General features: G+C 38.8%; 1 protein-coding gene across 1 annotated transcript; it reads left to right on the plus strand.

The window, feature by feature from the left end:
* Positions 1 to 1,676: 1,676 nt before the first annotated feature.
* On the plus strand, positions 1,677 to 21,137 carry anos1a (anosmin 1a). Its single transcript, XM_043237893.1, is given in 15 exon segments — positions 1,677 to 2,047; positions 5,532 to 5,579; positions 11,211 to 11,273; positions 12,165 to 12,267; positions 12,270 to 12,386; positions 12,975 to 13,159; positions 13,551 to 13,680; positions 13,820 to 14,016; positions 16,187 to 16,328; positions 16,475 to 16,591; positions 17,725 to 17,813; positions 18,304 to 18,475; positions 19,003 to 19,223; positions 19,364 to 19,508; positions 20,115 to 21,137. Coding segments are annotated over 15 exon segments (2,142 nt in total). The 5' UTR covers positions 1,677 to 1,684; the 3' UTR covers positions 20,165 to 21,137.
* The last annotated feature ends 690 nt before the right edge of the window (positions 21,138 to 21,827 follow it).

Below are 21,827 nucleotides of genomic sequence, written 5' to 3' on the forward strand. Positions count from 1 at the left end.
AGGGACTACTGAACAGACATTGAAAAGTCTATTGTATAGTGCAAAGTAATATCTAAACATGTAAACAAAGCACTGTTTATTTAGCATTTTACAACACTGCGCTGGAAATGCGTACCATCGCATAAGCAAAGGTTTTGCACACACTTAACTCAAGTACAGAAAAAAATGGAATTTAAGTTGATATCGTGGATATCGGGACAGAACCAATGTAAGTCAGGGAGGGTGCAAATTCAAGTGCAGTACACTGATGCACTACCTAGTGAGCTAGAGAGCTGATTGAGACCCACCCACAGCTGTAATCAGCTGTTGATAATTAACGCTAACTTGATGTCAGCTCAGCCTGGCAAAGGAAAACATTGTGATTCACCTGCATAGGAAAAAAATCCCACCTCCAAACTGCTGACAGCACAGCTGCCACAACACCGGGAAGCTTCGCTACTTCATAAAACCCAGTAGGGAGGAGGACGGGCGTCTCGTTAACACCCTGGGATCTCCCTTGTGAAGCCCAATTCATTACAGCAGCTCGCATGACAGAGTGAAAAAAGGCACATAATTTTGTTCAATATTTCCAACACGTCATATTTTCTCCATTCCTTGGGCGAGGGACCAGAGCCAGAACGTTTCGAGATACCTTGTGGTATACGTTAGTGGTTGTTTTAAACGCTCCGCATATAAAACTGTTGTTGTTCTCAGCTACCAGTGAAACCTTTTAATAGTTGTGGGGTTCCCTGGATGCTTCCTGCTCCCCTCCAGATGGGCTCAGGGTTTGGCCCAGAATGCTGTGGGGTTTCTGTCGGACACACACGTGCACAGCTGCATTTCAACAACACAGATGAGACCGAGTGGAAAATGTGTGCACTGCATGGCATGTTTGGCTGAGATTGTAGCCCTGGTAAAAAAAAAACGAACCTAGTACTTTGGGTGAGAAAATAAGTAAAGGGCAAATAATTCTTCGTTCATGATCAAACAAATAAATTGTGCAGCCCGTCATGTGTGGCCCTGGACCAGAAAACCAGTTTGAATAAATAAATCGATGTACGGTTTGTTAGGATAACACAATATTTGGCTGAGATACAATTATTTGAAAACCCGGAACCTATGGATGCAACAATATCAAAGTATTGAGAAAACTGCTTTGAAAGTAGTCCCTAGCAATGCATATTACTAATAAAAAGAACGATGTCTTTATATATTTAAGGCATGACATTTACAAAATATCTTCATGGAACGTGACCTTTACTTAACATCCTAATGATTCTTGGCATGAAAGAAAAATCTATCATTTTGACACATACAGTGTTTGCTATTGCTACAAATACGCCCATGCCAGCTACTTAATAATGATTTTGTGGTCCAGGGTCACATATTTCCGTCTCAAAGCAAGGAATCTTTTCCACGGGCCGTTTTGTGGTCTACCTCTGTCACCAAAAGATGGCAGCAGTGCCAAATATCCAATTAACGCGTATCATTATGAGATAGAGAAATCCACATTTGAACAGACGAATTAACGAAATGGTTTCATTAGCTGTTTTTGTTTTGTTTTTTGTTTAATTATGCTAATTTGCTAACCTCGACATCTGTAAACGGTTAACGTCGCATCCACACGGTTGTGTTGTGTTCAGCCGTGAAGTGAGCAATCCACAGAGAGCACCGAGCTGTGTACAGTATCTTTCTCCGCTGGTCGATGCACCTGATCCCGCGCGTCTCACGGGCGCGTTCCTTGGCCAATAGCAGCGCGCGTCTCGGTGCAGGCCCCTCCCACACGCGCTCATTGAACTTTCATTATTTGCATCAAGCGCCCCCGCGTCCACTTTTACTTTCACGCTCTTCGGCAGACGGTTCAACGGAGCACTTTGCGTTGGTCATGATGCGCGTCGCGCTCGCCGGTTTGTGCACTGGGATTATACTGTTATTAAACAGCGGGTTTGTGGTTATGAGGAGGCAGGACTCGTCTTCGGCTCTCGGTAGTATTTTCCGTACGAGGTGCGCCGCCAGGTGCCTGAGCCTTCACAGCACTCGCATCGCTCTCTCTCCGAGACATTTCCAGGTAAGGAAGAAAAAAAGTTTAAAAAGTGAACGTTATCGGTGCTTTACGCGTACATTCGGAGTAAGACAAGCCGTTTATTTAATATGTTTATATTGTTTTTAATAATAATCAACTTGTATTGATTTTCCCTCGCAACATATACAAATTGTTTTCCTATAAGTAACGGATAATATTGTTTTAATTGATAATACTAGCTAAGTGAAATTGATCTGTCATTGATGTTAGTGATGTTATTGCTTTACCTCTGCTTTTTACACAATAACTAAACCGACTGTGTTGTATTGTGACACTAAATGTATTAAAAAAAGCATAATATGAATTATTAATCATGTTATTTTTGCTGTTGTTTATGCAAAGTGGATTTTTAATGCAAAAACGTCTAAATTTAGAGTCAAAAGGATCAGGAAGAAGAGCTAAGATTAAATGGTTGGAAAAGTTTACAAATCTTTACGAATAATACATTAAAGAAGCCACTTATTTAACCTGACTGGTCATACACACACACACACATATATATATATATATATATATATATATATATATATACTGATAATGACAAGAATGATGATGGTCCTGTGATGGTCCATTGATGGTCCTCAGATCAACTATATCCGCCTTCTTTACTGAAATGACTTAAATTTCTTGTAGAGTTCTACCCTTAGTGAACAAACTCATCCGTTTGAATTTCTAAGCACTCACCCAGAGGAGTTCTGTCTATAAACAAACAGATGCACAGGATTGGAAAACTGGAGGCACAACTGTACAAATCTGTGCCAGCCCCAGTCTCAACACTGCGGTTGGGATTTTCATTAGAAGTTTAAAGTTACTTGCTTCTCTGTTTATGTTGGTTATGACAGACCGTGGGAGGGTTTGGGTGGGAGTGTAGAAGAAGAGTGTGTTTTAGAGGCTTCCTCTGCGCGCGTGCCTTATACGTTTATGTGTGTTTATGTGTGCGCACATAGGCATGTGGAGGGGGGTCTTTGTGCGTGTGTCTGCACTTTTTGTCTGCTGTCAACAAACTCCCTTGTTACTGTGATTATATTCATCCTCATGTCCTTCCTGATCTTTATCACGACATCCGACCCAGAAATAGACTAGCTAGATATTCAAATTCATTTACAGTTGTTTTGCTGAAATTCTGTAACACCGCAGCTATGAGTATTTCATATTAAAAAAGCTGAGTAAGTGCCAAACAGTACCGTTCCCTTTATTATAGCTCCATGCGTAGGCAAATTTGATTCAGAATAATCATTTCGAGGTGTTTTTGACACACTAAACCTTTAAACATGCACTAAACCTGTGTTCGTGGTTAGCCAGACCTTTAAAAGGCATGAAAGTCTTCCAGATCTATACATCCATGAAATCATCTCCTATCTTCAAATGCCCTGTCAATGTCTTGTTGTTATCTGGGCCAGACATCAGCGCGAAGGGAAGCTATGCACATCAGTCTCTGTTATCAAACGCTTTATTCTACAGCAAGCTGTCCATCTGGAGATGCTATCAAATTAGACACTGGTCTAGAAGCACCCCATTGTCTTCACTGATTCCACAATGCGTTCAAAGCGTTCCAGAGCTCTAACCTCAGCTAGCGTTCCTGAACAGCTGCCTTCATTCTGCTGTCCGAGCAGGGACTGGACCGGAATGAATGCTTTTCATATCTGCTGATCATTGTCTTCATGTCCACATCCCTAAAGCCCACTTACGCTGTCTCCCGAGGGGGAAGCCATTTTGGCAATTATCCCCCGTCCTCTAGTATCGAATGGAAACCGGGGTCATGGGTTAATTTGAACGGGCTGAGCTGAATGTCAAGTTATGCTGTAACATCGAGCTACGAGGAGCTATCACCGATGATTAATGATTACGGGAAATTAGAGTATTTGATGTGGTACGGAGACCGTCTGATCTGTCAGCGTTATGCAGACAGTTACGTGGAAATACACAAATCTTTCAGCTGTCTCAGTATTCTGTTTGACTGCCATTGTTTTGTTATTTGATCTTCGGTCCTCGCTTCACATCCATCTTTTTTTACTAAGGCACAGATAGTTAGTAGTAGTTTAGAAGTATAGTTTTAGTACTTTTCAAATAGTACATAATAATAAAATAAATATTATAATTTTTGTCTGTTCCATTCATTTGTTCAAAAATACAATAAAAATGCAGTTTGTGGTTACAGTGATTTGAAAACACATTTAAGGATGATCATGTCTTTTTTTTTTTTTGGTATTAAAATTACAAAGGGAAAAAGAAAAATTCCCATTAACGACATTTTTAAAGAAGAAAACCTTATTGCCTCCCGAAATCAGAGTCATATGGAGTGACCAACAAAGTCCAGTGGCCCAACCTACATGAAGAAAAATTGAGAAACAATCAATTTAGGCAATTACTAAGGTCAATATCCCTATTAAATATCAGGTAATTTGATGCTTTTATGATGGAGAATTCAGTTTCTAAAAATGTAATGATATAAATCTATTGATATTCATAAATTCATATAAATTTAAATCCTGATATTTGTTAAAAAAATCTTTTTTTATTTTTTTATAAAATGTGTGTTTATTTATTTCTTGTTTTATGTTCATGTTCATATATTTAGTGCATTAGGATAATATATTAATACTTTTTATTTGACAGTTATACCAACATAAAAAATAATTCTAATTAAATAAATAAAACACACACACACATATGCATGCATTTATATGTACACACACACACACACACATATATATATATATATATATATATATATATATATATAAAAGCACATTTTGAATTATCATGTAAGGCTTATGTCATGACCCAATTAGTTATTTTATGTGCAGTTCAGATGTGACCACATGCATTACGTGCATGTGAACAAACCGTGCTCACGCTGCCGACTTAGTCCATTGATCCCACCACAGGCCAAAATGGATTTGTATAGCTCTATTCCCCACAGTGGCATAGTCACAAGATCTGGCAGCAATAATATCGTGGTTACTTTACTTCCCCACCATGTGCAATAAAATATACAGCTCATTATACAGACGTTATCCTTTTTTTTTGTTATTGTGCTATCCCGAACCCAGCTATCCCGCTCTCTGCCAATCAAACACGCTTCAAATATAGGCTAGCGTTATTCAGATAAGCCAAACTCTTTGACAGTTCCTGACACGCTACAGAACATTCCGAGATCTGCTATGCAAACAAGCTTGTGATTCCAGGTGCCGATGAGTGATTTCCGCCGTTTCTGTGCTCGGGAGCCCTGGCTAGTCTTCTTAATAAGGGAGGGGACCTGCTCTGGTTTATGAGCAATTTTACATCGGCGTAGTCAGGGCGGTGTTTTTAAATAAGAGTAATGCCTTCATAATAGGAAATTTCCTTTTTAAAGCCTCTCTCCTCAGCAGGGGCGCATTAAAATAACGCGATACAAATGAGGCTGTCTGATGTGACTGGTGATTACAGCTTTCTGACACGCAATTCCATCTGTCTCTTCTGTCCGCAGAGTAATGGATCCCTTGGATGGTGTCAGAGCCATAAACAGTGTGCAAAGGTAATTTCTGTCAAAATTACACAGCATTTCACAGCAGCTTGACATAAAAGCCAACACAGATCTGTCACTGTAAAACATTGGTATGCCTGCGCACCTCCTGTAATGACATCATACATCATCGTAAAAGCTACTGTATTTGTCAGCTATCGCCTTGGACTATTATATCCGCGCTAGCTGGTTGTCGCACAGAAATGAGATTATGATTCACCAGCAAAGCTAGAGGTCACGTCGGTAATGAGACTGATACAAATGGAGTCGAAAGGCTATGTGTTTTGATTCGCGTTATGTTATACAGCTGGTGTTATTTTCCCTTTTCACTTCAAGGCGAAATGCTAATTTCTGTAAAGAACTCAACCCACTTTTCTTAATGAGGACATTAACATGCTCTAGCAGCCTAGTCATTAAATAACAATAATGCCGGTAGCAGGAGGGGGTAGAGCTGACATGTTGCCAATGCAGATTTTCCACACATTTCACTGTGGTATTATGTAAAGCTCCCTTTGATGTATTGTTGAAGATGAGGGCCGCTTTCCTTTCAGTGCTCCGCGCTTGCATTCTTTTACACATCATGCAGCTATTGCAGCCCGAACAATGGCGCGCAGAAAACCTTCTTGAATGTATGCATCTGGACGTTTTCAAATATTTCGAAACAGTTCGTGATCGCGCACGTTACGGTTAAGTGCCTAAGCAGACTTTTCATGGCTTGAGGGGCGGCTTTAAGGATTTGGGATCTTTAATGCATTGATGTATGTGTGCATATGGTTGGAAAGAGTGCAGCACGTGTTTTCATATCACCCTCGGGGTAAGTTCACTGGAACAGCCAGGGTTCTGACCTCTCTTCTACGATCCATGAAAACATTTGGCCAACTGGTTCATGGATTTTTACTGCGTTCTCCGGAGAGTTTCCTCCATTGGATTCAAACGAGGACAATGCCTTTTAAACTCTTTCTGCTCATTATACAGGATCCGCAGTAAGTTAGAAGGCCAGATGCTTCATGACAGTGTGCTTTCGAAACCCTGTGTGTCTCCAATAATGTGGTTAGTTTTGTCATTGTGAGAAGAGATGCACAATACTACGTGTTTTCTTATTTCGTGGGTTGTCTGAGTGCACAGCCTTTCAGTAGGGTAACTTATATAACTTTTATACTCGTATGCTTTTAAATAATGTTTCTTGTTTCTTAGTATATATATATATATATATATATATATATATATATATATATATATTGCTTTCAAAATTCTTTAATGAATGTAAAGTTGTATTTATTAATTTTTTTTTTTCTTTTCTCCAGTTTCAAAGATTTAGTATTTTTTTACATTTTTTTCCACAAACTTTTAAATTGTAATAGTAGCACAAGTGTAGAAATATTTCTTAGGCATCAAATTAGCATATTAGAATGATTTCTGAAGAATCTAGATCAATTAAATAGAGAATACGCAACTTCTTTTTAGATGTTTCATACGCAGAAATTAAAATAGCATGTTAAAGCACAAGCACAGCACGCAGCGTTTTGTTTCTAATTATAAATGGTTTGCTCTTAGTACACTGAAATGTGTGTTATGTGTGTAATCTCCCATTAAAATATAGCCCATGGGATTCATGGCTTTAATAAAGCTTATTTATGAGTCTCTGTGCATGATAAGTTTGAGTTTGTGCATAAAGTAGATGGTTTGCTCTGGAATTGCAGACCTCATTCGCTTCCACTGGCTTTTATGCCATATTCAGGTAAATAGGCTTCTAAAAGTGTTTAAACCTCACGTCTGATTAAAGAGCTGAATCATATCACTTCATACAGGCACAAAGCAAACTGCAGCTTTTGTTTTCCTGACCTTGTTTCCCGCTTTATTCCAGAACTAGCATTTGTATTCAGCACGTGTTCACAAACAAGCATTAATACTCCTAATAGGGTGTTTGCAAACCAAACTTGTGCTTCAAAAACCTGCCTCAGACATCGCATGTTCCTTCTCAGAAGTTAGGTAGCTAACTTGCTTCGTGCCTAGAGTTGACAGATAACCTGGTGGTCACCTCTCATCAGCTTTTGAATAATAATAACTGTACTCAGACAGCACTTGGCCAGCTCTCCGCTGAAGTACCCTTCAAAGCGATTAGCACGCTATAACTACATACAGCAATTCCGCCGTTTTAAATGACAAATGTTAAAGCCCTCAAATCGAAGATCTGCTCTTGAAAGTTATTATGCTTCTGCAGCAAGTGGCCTTTAGGCATTTGATATTCAAATGGCACCGAAATAATTAGTGCGTCTTGACAATTCTCTTACCCTCCAGTTTAATCTCCGGTTCAAGTATTAATGCTGCAGCATCAATGCAATTGCAAAACCGAGAGCGCAAGCAATTTTCATGACATGGGCAAGATTTCAATTACAGTTGCTCTACATAATATGCTGAGGCTGGCAAAGTGAGCGTCTCAGCGCTAGTTTAAACAAGGACTGGAACCTTCTTTTGTGTAACTGCAATTTGGCTGAACGTTTGCCACAGACATGGGTGGGATTCTCGCATTCCATCCTAGCATTAAACACCCAAAGCAAGCATCGTCCAAACTCACTTACGGTCAGATTTGACCGTTTTATTCAAAAGAGGCAGGTCTTATTTTTCACCTAATGGTAAAAAAGCACAAAACTTGTCTCGGTTTGTTCAAGGGCAATGCATCTTAGCTGAACTGGAACCCACCCAAGGCTTCTCCTCAGCTCAATTTCCATGTCCGCAGCTCCTAAATAACCTTTATTTTGTACGGTAGAAGGGAATGCTTGATTTGAGATTGAAATGGGGCGGAAAACTAACTGGCGCTGGGGTACAATAAAGACACTGGGAGCAAACGCTTTCATGGAGATTACAGGTGCCTCACGGACAAAAGCGTAGTGGGTTTGGCACAAGCCAAAAGTGGCTTTAGAGAGGTGAAAGCGATTTAAACCCAGCATTGCAGGATCGGAATACTTTAAGTGATTTATAGCTTAGATCTATGCTGTGCTTTTTCCACCAACATGCAATGCATCATAAAGGGCCTCTACACAAAGGGAATGAACCGTTGAGTACTGTATTTGAGAGACTGATAAATGAGACTAGGCTTGTGAATGTGGCGTTCCTCAGAACAAGCTATTGTTTACAGCGGTTTAGGTTTAAGGGTAAGGGTGAATGGGATTGTAGTTTATAAAGAGGCCAATGAATCTACTTGTCATATGGGGTATGAATAATATCTGATCAATTATAATTTCACATAGTGGGGACTGTAAAGCGTTTGGGTAGAAGGTAAATTTCCCTGCTTCGACATCAGCATTGCACAAAAACCTGCAGAGCATTGATCGAGGAGACGTAGATGTTTATCAAAAAGTGCATTATATATCGCATATGATACTGCAGAATCAATGTAATGAATAAGTAAACTCCACAGATTTTATCTGATAGAAGTATAATAAGTTTAAAAAAATCACGTTAATAATTTAATTGCGGATCAAATAACATGTCCATGATGAATAATAATAGTAATCATCATCATCATCATCATCAAAAACATTTGTGCAGGATAATAACACTAAATGAGATTGCAAAAATATCACACTATATGAGTCACACTATATGAAATATGTCAATTTGTCTTGACTAACCTAATAAAAAGGTCAAAGAGACCTACTTTACTCCCAGTTATTTGTATTCATTCATTTCATGCATGTTGCTCCAAATGGTCTTTCAAAGTTTTTTTCCCTCTAAAATATATATTAAAACATGCTAAACTACTCAAAGTTTTCTTTTATGAGCCATTTTGCTTATTATTATATTTATTCTTTCATTATCATGCTATTATATTGGAAAAATGAATTGTTTGTGTTTGCAACTTCAATATCAAGTATAGCTTTACAGGAAACGGTACAGTAATTAAAATCAAATGAATCACTCATTCTGTGTTCAAGTCAAGGACATTCATTATCGCTATTCATTAAATAAAAATATTAATGAATAGATCCGGACGTGAAAATAAGGGGCATTTCACACTAATTGACTTGCCTTTTACGCTTATTGCTAATGATAAACATGCAGTAAACGTTAGGTCTAGACTGCGAATAAAACTTTAATTATGCGTTATTCGGAATGTCATTGTTTTATTTCATGTGGCATAATGTGGTTTGCGTGATGAACTGATATTTGCACGCATGGGAAGCAGAAGCGGGCAAAGCTGAATTCTCTCAGCTGCACGGGCGACTCTGAGACAGCGTTTCGTGTGTTGGAGCACACAAGCTTCAGGCGATCTCAGCAGGGCTCTGGCCGCTCTGAGCTCCATAAAACTGCCTCCTCTCCTGCCTCTAACTGCCCCTGTGCCTCTCCCATTATTCATAGTTTCCGACGACTAAGCCACCCGAGCCCGAGCCGCCTTTAAAAGGTGTGCATTTTTACTGCCCTCCCAGATAAATGTGTTTCCCACTCTCAGAAACACCGCCCCAGGATAACATCGGTTCCCTCCGACACATACACACACATATATTAACAATTTACACCGGCACGTACACACCAACACACACACGCACCTTATCGTTTCCTCCTGATACTAAATCCCTGGATTAACAAGCTTTTTAATGTGAAACTCTCTCTAACCCACGTCTGCAGAATCTTTCCTTGGGAAGGAAGTGTACGTTTTCCCAAGGTGGTGGTAAAGGTCCATTCACGCTGTTCTGAAAACGTGACCATTGGAGTAAAGACGGCTACTAGATCAGCGTAATGTGTAATGTTCACATCTCGTTCCCAGCATGCTCCCGCAGAGCAATGTTTAGCCCCAGCACCACAGTGACCGCTGTGTCTCATCGTGGCATGAAATTGGAAATGTGAATTCCCCAGAGGCAGCCGCGCTCACTCATGCAGGAAGTGAAGTGTCAATTTTAAGGAAAGGAGAATAGAAGATGAGAGAGGGAGCGAAGGAGAAGGAGAAAGAGCAAGTGAGAGAGGCAGGTGTAGACATCGAAATGAAAGAATTTTGGCATGCGATTTAAATGCTGAATGCAAATGTCAGTGATCGGAAAACGTTCAGGGATCTCTCCGCTGACACTTCCAAGTTGCTGAGAAGGTAATGACACACCTCTGAGTGATGTACGGTCAAAAACAACAAAAAACGATAAAAGAACCTTTGTCTGAGCCGTTTGCGATTATTGAAAATTGCCGACTGGAAATCACTGTAGCAGCAGCAAATATCACTACATGATTACCACGGCCAAAGGAGCTCACGATTATGACGTTATTGCGATATCTATAGTACTTTTGGGAAAATATGTATCAAGCTGTTAGTCAAAAGCTAACTTTTCTCAGATGTGGATAGAGTAGCTTGTTTTTGTCTGTCATCTCCTCTAACGCAATTTCGCGTGGCAGTTGTAATTACTCATCGCATCAATTTCTTATTTCTTTTTCGGAGTGTCAACCAATTACAAGTGATGGTTTATTCATGGTATGAGTGCGTAATATCAATGTTTTATTTATAAAAAATATGATGGTTATTGTCACAAGCTGTATTTTGCGCACGGGGTAAATGCTTTTGACTTTAACATATCTGACTGCGATTGTATGAAAAAGAATAATACAAAAAGTCATTCGAAACTGATTCCTGATACTCGGGCCTCTGCTGTCTGTTCACAGTGCCTGGAGCCATGCAAAGACTCCTGGGAGTTGAAAGACGGACCTTGTCGAGATTTATGTGAGGTACAGACCGCAGCATTCTTAACAGATCTAGTAGTTTCTGGGATGTGCTCTCAAAAAAAACCAAAAACAAAAAAACGATACAAAATGGCTGACCTTGGTGTACTGGTTTTCCAGATATTAATCCTCTATTGTTTTTCCTGACAGACTTGGCTACTGTTTAAGTGGTCTCCCATTGTTCAACATGATAATGCTCTGCTCTGATCTTCTTTTAAACAGTCTGAGAATTTCTTTGATCATTTCTCTTTGGGTTCGAATCCTGTTATTGCGACGTTTCTCTACAATTTAAAACTCTTGGCTTAGTAACATCTAGCTTTTCCTGTTTTTTTGGCTATGAATGCACTGTTGAGAGCAATGGGGATTTAAAACAATGAATATTAGTTCTTTCATTTGCCAGTATTGATCAGGACCTTCATCCATCATTTTAGACTTGTATAAGATTAAGCAACATGAAATCCGCTCATTCACAACACATGTAAATCTTGTAATCATCTTGTGTTGAACACAGTGCCAAAAACAAGAAAATCCGTTCCCAAAGCCAGCGGAAAAACAATACACCTTTCATGTAGATTTCAACAAATGAAAGTCTTCATTTTTTACGTGGAACCTATTCTAGACTGTATTGTTTTCTCTGAATGAAATTTTCACTAATATAATTTTCCAGAATCTCGACAGCCCTACAAAGAACAAGCGTTTTTGAAAATAAATTAATGGATGGATATTATTTTAAGTTAATATATAAGATGCAGACACACAGGTCATATGACTAAATGGGACTCCTGCAGAATCCAAAATCCATCGACAAATTAATGGCAGATAAATGAACTGCCAGACTGAATCACTGTGATATACAGGTGTTAAAGTTGGGTCCTGTACACTGTGACATCTCCTCAGCATGCCTTTCCCAAGCGTCATGGCGAGTGCGTGACGAGCTGTGAGTTCCTGCGGTCGGTGATGGTGGTGAAACAGGGTGACTGTCCTGCGCCGGAGAGAGCCAGTGGTTTGCAGCCGCTTGCGTGGAGGGGTGTGAGGAAGACGGAGAGTGTTCAGCCCAGAAGAAATGCTGCCCAAACGGCTGTGGACACACGTGCCAGTCCCCTAAGAACCTCTATAGGGGTAGGATTTGTTAATGAATGTTATGAAATTTTTTTTTTTAAACCCCAGCTGTGGACAATACCAATAACTTGTACCTTTGTATTTTAACCCCGTTATCTGGAGGGAATTGCTCTTAAAGGTAAATGTAATCACCCTGAGATGTAGATGAATCTATTTCTTCATCAGAACAGATTTGGATAAATGTAGCTTTACATCACTTGCTCACCAATGGATCCTCTTCAGTGAATGGGTGCCGTCACATTGAGAGTTCAAATAGCTGCTTAAAAACATCACAGTAATCCACAAGTAATCCAACAGGAGTCAAAAGATTTATCAATGATTTCTGAACAACTGATATAATATAAAAAAAAACTCTTACAAATTAAAACCGTGTTCTGTTTCCATAACCATATAGTATTTGGGAGAAAAAAAATGTCATGTACCATATATCCTTTGAAAAGTCATAGCAATTAGAAAACATATTTGTTGTGAAAAACTAAAGGAAGTATGAATATATTTTTCTTGATAGAGGACTGGATGTAATTAATGCATATCCAGATTATTCTTTCTCAGGTTGAGATTTGCTGTTTTTCTTGTCTTGATCTTTAGGTGCTCCTCTGAAGCCCAGGAAGGAGCTGGTCTTTGAGGAGCTGGAGTCTGGAGTGTTGGAAGTGCGCTGGTCCTCCAAGTTCAATGTGTCAGCGGAGCCGGTGCTAAATGTTCTGCAGAGGAGGTGGAACTACGGCATCCACCCCAGTGAAGATGGAGCAACTGAGTGGCAAGTGGTGGCTAGAGTAAGTGTTACTTTAATAAGGCTTACTGGAAGATCCACAGCCATATTGCAGGAGATTTGAAAGTTACAGCTCATTTTTGTTAAAAATTTGTAATATGCATAATAAAAATCACATATCATAACTATATATTGTGTTAATTAATAATAATTATTAAAAAATATATATATATTTTATATATATTTTTAAATTAAATAACGTATATTATAATGCAAATAATTAAATATTTTTAAAGTGAGCATAACAACAATGCATGCAAATATATTAGAATGGCATAAGCCAAGCATATAATTAATTCCTTGCACTGTTACAGTATTTATTCATTTTTTTTTATTTTGTTCAGTTGTTTATATGCTCCCTCCTACACTCGTTCATCTGTGTTTCTGTACTGTAGACATCAGAAGAGCGTGTGTGGCTGACTGATAATCGTCCCGGTCGCTGGTACCAGTTCAGAGTGGCAGCGGTCAATGTTCATGGAACCAGAGGATACACCACCCCCAGCAGACACTTCAGATCCTCTAAAGGTGAGAACAAGAAACTGTAATCTTATGGCATTCTATTAGGATGTATTTTGGCATAATAATCATTTATATAATGAATGCCATCATTTTTTTCTTTCTGTTGTTATCTGAAATATCTGAAATTTTTATTCCCTTTTTTCAGATCCTGCCCCTCCCCCGGCTCCGTCTGAACTTCATGTCAGCGACATGACCTTTGGTGCAGATCGCTCTGTTTCTGTCCGCCTCAGCTGGGGCATGTCTGCAGATTTAGACATCCCTGTTAACCACTACAAACTCTCCTGGAGCTGTTCTGACCATACTATGCCATCCAAACTCAAGAGGAGACAGACTACAAATGGGGTAATTCATCTGGTCTGCCCACACACTCCCTCTCTGGCCATTAGTTTTGTTTTTGTTTTTTTCTCTCAGGCCTTAACGCTTTCATTTTCTCATACATTGGATTGTTCTCAAAACCCCTCAAGGGTTAAGCTTCCCAGCCACTTCTTTCAGCAAGCCACAACAAATTAGAAATCTTAGTGCAAATAAGTGCAAGATAAACAACTCAGGATTGGGCCTTTGATCACACCAAGCCCTATTTTCAAGGGCTTCAGACACCAAACTAGGGTGGTACAGCATTGCATCAGTACTCTTGGCAAATGCAAACATTTCTGGGCGCCATTTGATATACCGCCAAAAACAGCATATCAATTCTAGTTGTGCTTGAGAAAAGGAAATCTCTCAATAACAGCTGAATTGTTTTTCTTTCAGTGAGATCATGTAGAAGAGTTTATTTTTTCCTTCTTTAGGAATCTAAGAGATGGCAGTTGATTCATATTTGCATTTGAGGGCTCTGTCAGTTGAGGGACATGGAAATTTCCTTAGAAAATGACATTTTTTAAATAGCTGCTGAGTGAATGCGGACAAATGTAAACCACGCTCCTTTTACTGTTTGGCTCTGCAAGATGATAGGAAAAATATGATGAAAACTGATTTTAAACATATTACTCTAGTGCACAATGATTATAAGATCGCAGCAAATTCTGATAACTTTAGAAGTCTTTTTTGGCGTACTCCATTACTTTAATTTATGTGCTCGATAGTATTATTAATATTAAACAGTAACTCAGCTGCAGTATTAGATCTTGTGTTTTTGGACTAAAGCAACCCCCTGTGGGTTGAATTTGGAGATTTTTTAATCGATATGATAAATATTTATTGTTATTATCTGCAAAAGTTGTACATTACACGAATATTAGAGTATATTTGAGGTCAGCATATTTCGAAAGAAGATTCTTATGCAATAATAATAATAGTTTCCACTGATACATTAATATTAATTTGATGCTGCCAGAATTTGACTAAGCAGCAGGCCCATAAATTAAAACGAGTAAATAATTTTTTATTTCAAAGAGCTGTTCACTGTTCTTGGATCCTTCAATGGAATCACTGCAAACATTCCTTTTGGAACATTTATTTCTAAGCACGTTAATGATCAGATATCCCTGTTGAAAAAAAAACCCCAGCATGCCGGTTAGGTATGTTCTGAAGTATGGCTGCTAGTTTTAGCTGGTTCTTAGCTGGTTATGTGCGGGTCCTAACTTCTGCTCAAGACCAACACATAACCAGCTTGAACCAGCTCATGACCAAATAAAGACCAACTTAAACCAGCTCAAACCGGCATGCTTAATTTTTCAATAGGGATGCTTTCAGGTGGTATATTAAAGTATATTAAAGTGCCCCAATTATGGGTAATGAAAGATTCATATATTGCAGTTTGAGAGGCTGACAGGCTGACATGCATGCAAGGTCAGAAAAAACACTTTCATTGTCTTAATAACATGCATTAATTTTTACCTCATTTGCTGAACGACACCCAAGCGATTCATTCAACAAATTCATTTTTCCAAACCCATCCATTGCATGATGGCAATCTGATTGGCTCGACTGGTCTCATTTACATTTCATCATGCTCTAATAATGCCTAATATTTTTTAGCATTTTAATTCAGACCAACTTCAAAAGACAAACAAGTGGGCGGGCAGTATGCTAATTATTTACGTTTACGTCAAACTACTTAAGTTTTGTTTTAAAAACGATTCACAGTCAACTCTTTCAATTTTGAGAGAGACCAACTTTATACAAGGTGCACATTCAGATTTAAAACTTCGCGGATGAGTTCCATGCTCATTTTAAGGGTCATTTTAAAAATAGGGGCACTTTAAAACTTCTTAAATTATCCAGGAGGGCCGATAAGTGATAAGGGGAGATCTCTGATGACTAAAATCAGTATATTGCTTTCCATATTGGCTATTAAACCAGCTAAAGTTGATTCCTTTGCATGCTCTTTTCGTGATTGGACTAACACCAAGGATTAACAAATAAAATATTTTCCGGATGCATAAGGTGCTGTTTTACACGGCCCTCCATTTACCTGCCATTTCCATTTGTTCTCTCTTTCGTTTTGGATTTGGATTGCCGTGACTATACTAATCCTTGCCTGTGGGTTTTGTGTGTGTGTGTGCGCGTGCAGGACTCTACCTATGCTGAGCTGGATGACTTGAGCGAGAACAGGAGTTGCACTGTGGAGTTGCAGGCGGTTTCATACTGGGGTCAGGTCCCTCTCAAGAGCTCCAAGGCCATTTTTCAGTTTACTACAAGCCAAAGACAATCTGGTACAAAACTATTTAATTGCTGTACGTTTTTTTTTTGCTTGATACATAACAGCTCTCATTTGGGTGTTGTGAAATACAGTGAAAGCAGCTGTAAATGTTTTCCATTTGTAACGTTATACTTTTTCCCCATATTTGATGTCATGCAGATTTGGAACCCACAGACAGCCCGGTCTTTATAAAACCCCAGTCAGACCTATTAGACGTGGGCACTCCGTTCTATCAAGATGGACAGCTTCAGGTTCGGGTCTACTGGAAAAAGAAAGGTACGGCATACGCAATAGACCACGTCTTTCATCTGTAAATCAGTCCCTTTCCTGTTACCGTCTTCCTTCCTCAAAGCTATGCTATGTAATTATGTAAACATAGTGCTTATTAAAGAGTTAAGAATCAGAATTGTGTGTAATTAAATGAAGAACAATAGCTCATTGTTTGGCAAGTGATAAGAACTACTCTTGAAGTAAGTGTGGAGCTGTTTGTGTGCTAACATGAGCAGATGAGGCATGTCTCAGCCTAACTTTGCATGCGGCAAATTACATTTAAACAGTTTCGTTCTGTCACTGAGTGATGAGATAATCCCACATTAAACTCACAAATGAAAACTGTCAAAGGAACGAAAACATTTTAGTCATACCAAGGCATGTAACATGGTGCTTGAAACCTTGTCATTGACCTCTGTTTTGAATTTCAATAACTAAGAGTCACGGTGGCCGCACGTCAAATCCCTTAATCTCTCTAATGGATGTCCAGTGGATTTATCTCATACTGATCTGTCAGGCACATTATCAAGATTGCTTCGCATATTTTGCGTTGTTTTGCATATTTTCTGGATGAATAAAAGGCATGGATCTCTACAGGGCGTAGTACTGAGCAAGGTTTGAGCATTGCTGATGATTATCAGTGAACATTTAACTGTTTACTGATACTGAGATTTCAAAAGTTGAATAATATTATGAAAGGCTTATTCAAGTTTTAAAATATTTATTAAAAAGCTTCAATTGTGGCAATTTATCATCATTTTAAGCCTATTCATGAGTTTTTGCTCATGCATTGAAACCTACTGGGCTCTTAAATATCAAAAAGTACATCTCTTTCTCTCTACTGATGATATATGTATGACTTTACGTTTAATTTTGTATACATTTTTGGGTCAATTTCAAATTGCTAATATAAGTATAACTTCATAAAATGCATGCATTGTGTACAAAATGTCTGCCAGTCTATAGAGTTGAAATAGCAAGAGCTAAACATCAGTTTACGTTTCACCAAGAAGCACACAGACTAACAGTCATATGTGAGCGGAGTGGAACAAAAAGAAACGTCCCGTCCCCCTGCTCAGAGCCCTCTGTAATCACATTCAGAATCTGCCACTTCATATTTCTCCGGCTCTCCTTTTCAGATCCCACCGTGAATCGTTACCGTGTGCAGTGGTCTCCGGAATTCTGCAGTCACAATGGATCCAGAACACAGGAGAAGCTCATCACCCAGGTAACCAGTCAGGAATGTGTCTTCTATTCTCCTTACAGGTGCGAGGCCACATTCTGACAGCTCATACATATTATACATTTCCAGGGAGAGTGTTCCTGTGGTGTTCATTGATCATTCATGGTGCATAACTCATTTCATTTGGAGACATCCACATCCTCAGACAGATTTCTTTACTAAATTGCATAGAAATATAAGACAAAATATTTTGAAACATCCTTAGGTTAAGATTTTCATGTGTAATTATGTCATTCACAATGTGAAAGACTGCGTTAAGGCCTTTGACGCTGAAAAAGTGCAGAATATCTTTATCATCGTGAAAATAAATCTTTCTCGACATATGCAAAACGTGAACTATAGATTTTCCCTTTGTGGCCCACAGCTGTGCTGGATGTGGTGATAGGTGATCAGTCATCATATTTCTACTTGAATTCTTCTCGGTGGAGTTGGAATAAGGTCTCACTTTTTGCTCTCTTCTCATGTCACTGAGCAGGAGAATTTCGCCAGCCTCCCTGGCCTTCAGTTCTCTTGCAAGTATAAGGTGATCATCCAGCCCGTAGGAGCAAAGGGTAAAGCCCAGGCAGAAAGCACAACCTTCTACACTCCATCCTGTGCTACCATCCAGAGCAAGAGTCCCAAACTAATCCCTTGCTCACCAGTCTCTGGTAATTCTGAAATTTCATTTCTGAGAACATATTGTAGCTATATTGCTACAATTCTTTAGCATCATTTACAAAACAGCTTTGTTTATGAGGCATGGTAGTGCAAATGTGTGGGATAATGTCGGACAGAATGCCTAGATTTAAGAAAAATCTTTTACAAAATTGTTGGTCACATTTTCTTATAACTTAAATATTTGAGCGTTAACACATAAAAAAAATCATCTCTATAAATTAACTAAAATTCAATTGAATTTGATTCAGCGTAGTTCAGTTCAGATTAGTTTTCCATTAAACTAAATTCAATTCAGATATTAATTTTGACATCAGGTTAGTTGTGTCATTGTAACATATTCAACTCTATGCCCAGATATTTCAAAATGAGTTTTGGTATTAAAATTCATTAAAAAATAGCATCTCTTGTCTTTTTTTTATTTAATTAAACTGTTCTTTTAATTTAAAGCCCTACATCACCATATTACTGTTATATGGTTTCATTGGTCTTATATGATTCTTTATGTTCTCTCAATCAGCAGTGGTTCCTCCAAAGGTCCTGGTCAAGGCAGAGAACCTGACAGCAGCTTTCTCAGTCTACATGGGGAATGTGACAGGCCTGTTCTCATGGGTGGTGGCCATGTCTCAACCGCCACAGCAGGTCACAGGATATCAGGTCACATGGGCAGAGGTCATCACAGAGAGCCGCAGAAATAATCTTCCCAACAGCCTCATATCCCAGTCTCAAATCCTGCCTCCAGTAAGTCACATTAATAACGATTGCTGGTTGTTCTGAGACAAAACCAATATACTGTAGAATACAGTTCTGAAGCTGTGCTGTCTCCATGCATTATTTTAGAAACTAATCTATAATATGATCTTCTCTTTCTTCTCAAACAGGAGCGTAATATCTTGGTAGTTTCTGGTCTTCAGTTGGCATCTCTCTACAGACTTGAGGTGCAGGTGATCACTGCTGGAGGACAAGGCCCAGCAACCTCCAGGACCTTCGCGACACCAGCTCACAGCAAGCCAGTCCTGCACTACAGTAAGTGCTTAAACATACAAAATGACGTGTGCATACCTCCACGGCACATACTATTTTGAAATGGCATCATCACTGTTACTTATTTCACAATTTACTAGGGATGTAACAATTTGTGTATCGTGTATCGAATGGTACACAGGCATTTTCCAAATCAAAGTGATCATCCTTATCCCCTTGTTAGTGGAGACTTGAGTGAGCAGAGCACATGAGTGTCACACGCATGTTACATCACAACAGGAGAAACAGTAATTCATTTGATTACTCTTTACTGGAAAAAAATAACACCGTTAGAACCAACGTTTTTTATAACGCTGTTATTCCCATCACTGATTGTTACAACCCTAGAATTTACCATTGAACATTTTTTACGGATTTTGTACCACACTGACCTAGTCACCAGTGCGACAAACTACAGCCTCATACTTAAAAGTTAATAAGGGAGGGCTAAGAATTCATTCTTGTTCGTCGGAAGGAAAAGGTCACGAGTGATGTCAAATGTCATGTGCAAGTGGCCCCAGCTCTTGATGTGCAGGTCAACCAATAAATCATGTAATTGAGATAAATTGCTTTTCCTCTCTTGACTCTAGTGTGTATTTAACTTTGCAGAACCCAGGATTAAGAAACACCATCTAAGGTCAGTGATAGAACGGCACTGAAGAGCACACTGCAATGAATCATCCTGGACCAGAACTGACTCCTCAGGAACACAGAGAACCAGACGAACCAAAGAACAGTTAATTGCGAATTGCATTTCAACCTGAGCCAGTCAGCTGCCTCATAACTCAACACGGGGACCTGCTGTAATCTGAAGATCAAATTTTGATTGACATTACGATATTTAAAGCCCCAGTAATTTCCTGTGGGGGATCAGCTTCCACAAACTAATTAGAATCCAGTGTACTACAAAGACTAGGTCATCAAAAGCAAAAGCCATAGGATAAAAAACAAAACAAGTGCAAATACAAAAAAGGATTTGAAACTGTAACTTTGTGGTTATTTGCCTAAAAGACATGCTTTGATTTGTGCCCTCCCTAAAAAAATGGTTACCCGCACCCTAAGCGCTGCAAATGGAGCCTCTTTAATCCAATATTGCATGTGATGACTAATTTGGTTTGACTTGTAAATAAGCCTGTCTGACTCAATACAACTGTTTGTGGTTTTGCATGTGTTCGTTAAGCATGGAAATTTACTGTTTGTATCCCCTTTGTGTCAATAGCAACAAATGAGGAATCAATGGAAAAATATTGCAGCTCTTTAAAAAGAAAATGTCATTCAAGTTTATGAGGGTTTTGTGTGGTGTGTGCTCAATATGCTGTAGAGATATTTGTTTGCAGTCATGTAATTCCTGTATATACTGTATGTTTTTTTATTTATTTATGTATGCAATTCAAATGTGTTATGTGGATTTGTAACTGTGTGAGTGCATGTGCGTGTGTGCGTGTGTGTGTGTGTGTGTGTGTGTGTGTGTGTGTGTGTGTGTGTGTGTTGCGCATTCCCCCAACATCATTCACAAACTGACAAACCCTTGCAAGGAGATTTTGTATAAATATATTTGTAAATTCCCATAGATAACGAATATTAATGTACATATTTTATATGAATAAAGCTGTTAAACCTCGTTTCCCTTTACTAAGCTGGTTGTGTGTTTTTTAATCATATAATGAAATGGTTGTGAACTATGTGCTTTCTAAATGAATCATGCCATCTAAGCAATATTCACTCAAATCACGTATATTTAAAATGCACAATTACAATCTCTTTATATACGCACATGCTACCAGAGTACTGTGCGACACAAAGCAATATTCAATCGTGTATATGTAAAATAAACATAATCTATACAAATAAATGCCACCATTTACTGCTAAAACACAATTTCAAACAAAATAATCAAGACTAGGAACTTTTCCAGTCTTTGACAACAATAATATACAGTATACATATATAATTGTGTTTATTTTTCATTTCGATGCAAATGTACACACTACTTTGGAACAAAAAAGCATCCAGATTGAGAGTAATGAGACATTCTGTTGATGCAGCTACATTGTGTTTCTGCTTCTATTTCTGTTGTGGTTCAGTGTGTGTGTGTGCAAACAAAGCATTCATAAAGCCCTGAACTCAAGGGACAAGTATGTGGTTACTCAAACATACACATATGCATGCAGGCAACTCTACCCTTGTGGCTCTGTAGTCACTTTCATTAGAATTCAACTCCACATCTGGCTCTCATGTCACAACGGAAGTGTGTGTGTGTGTGTGTGTGTTTGGGGGTGGGGGTGGGTTCTGTTTGTTATATGGAATACTGATGTACCCTGT

Source organism: Puntigrus tetrazona, chromosome 1 (genome assembly GCF_018831695.1).
Source record: "Puntigrus tetrazona isolate hp1 chromosome 1, ASM1883169v1, whole genome shotgun sequence".
NCBI lineage: Eukaryota > Metazoa > Chordata > Actinopteri > Cypriniformes > Cyprinidae > Puntigrus > Puntigrus tetrazona.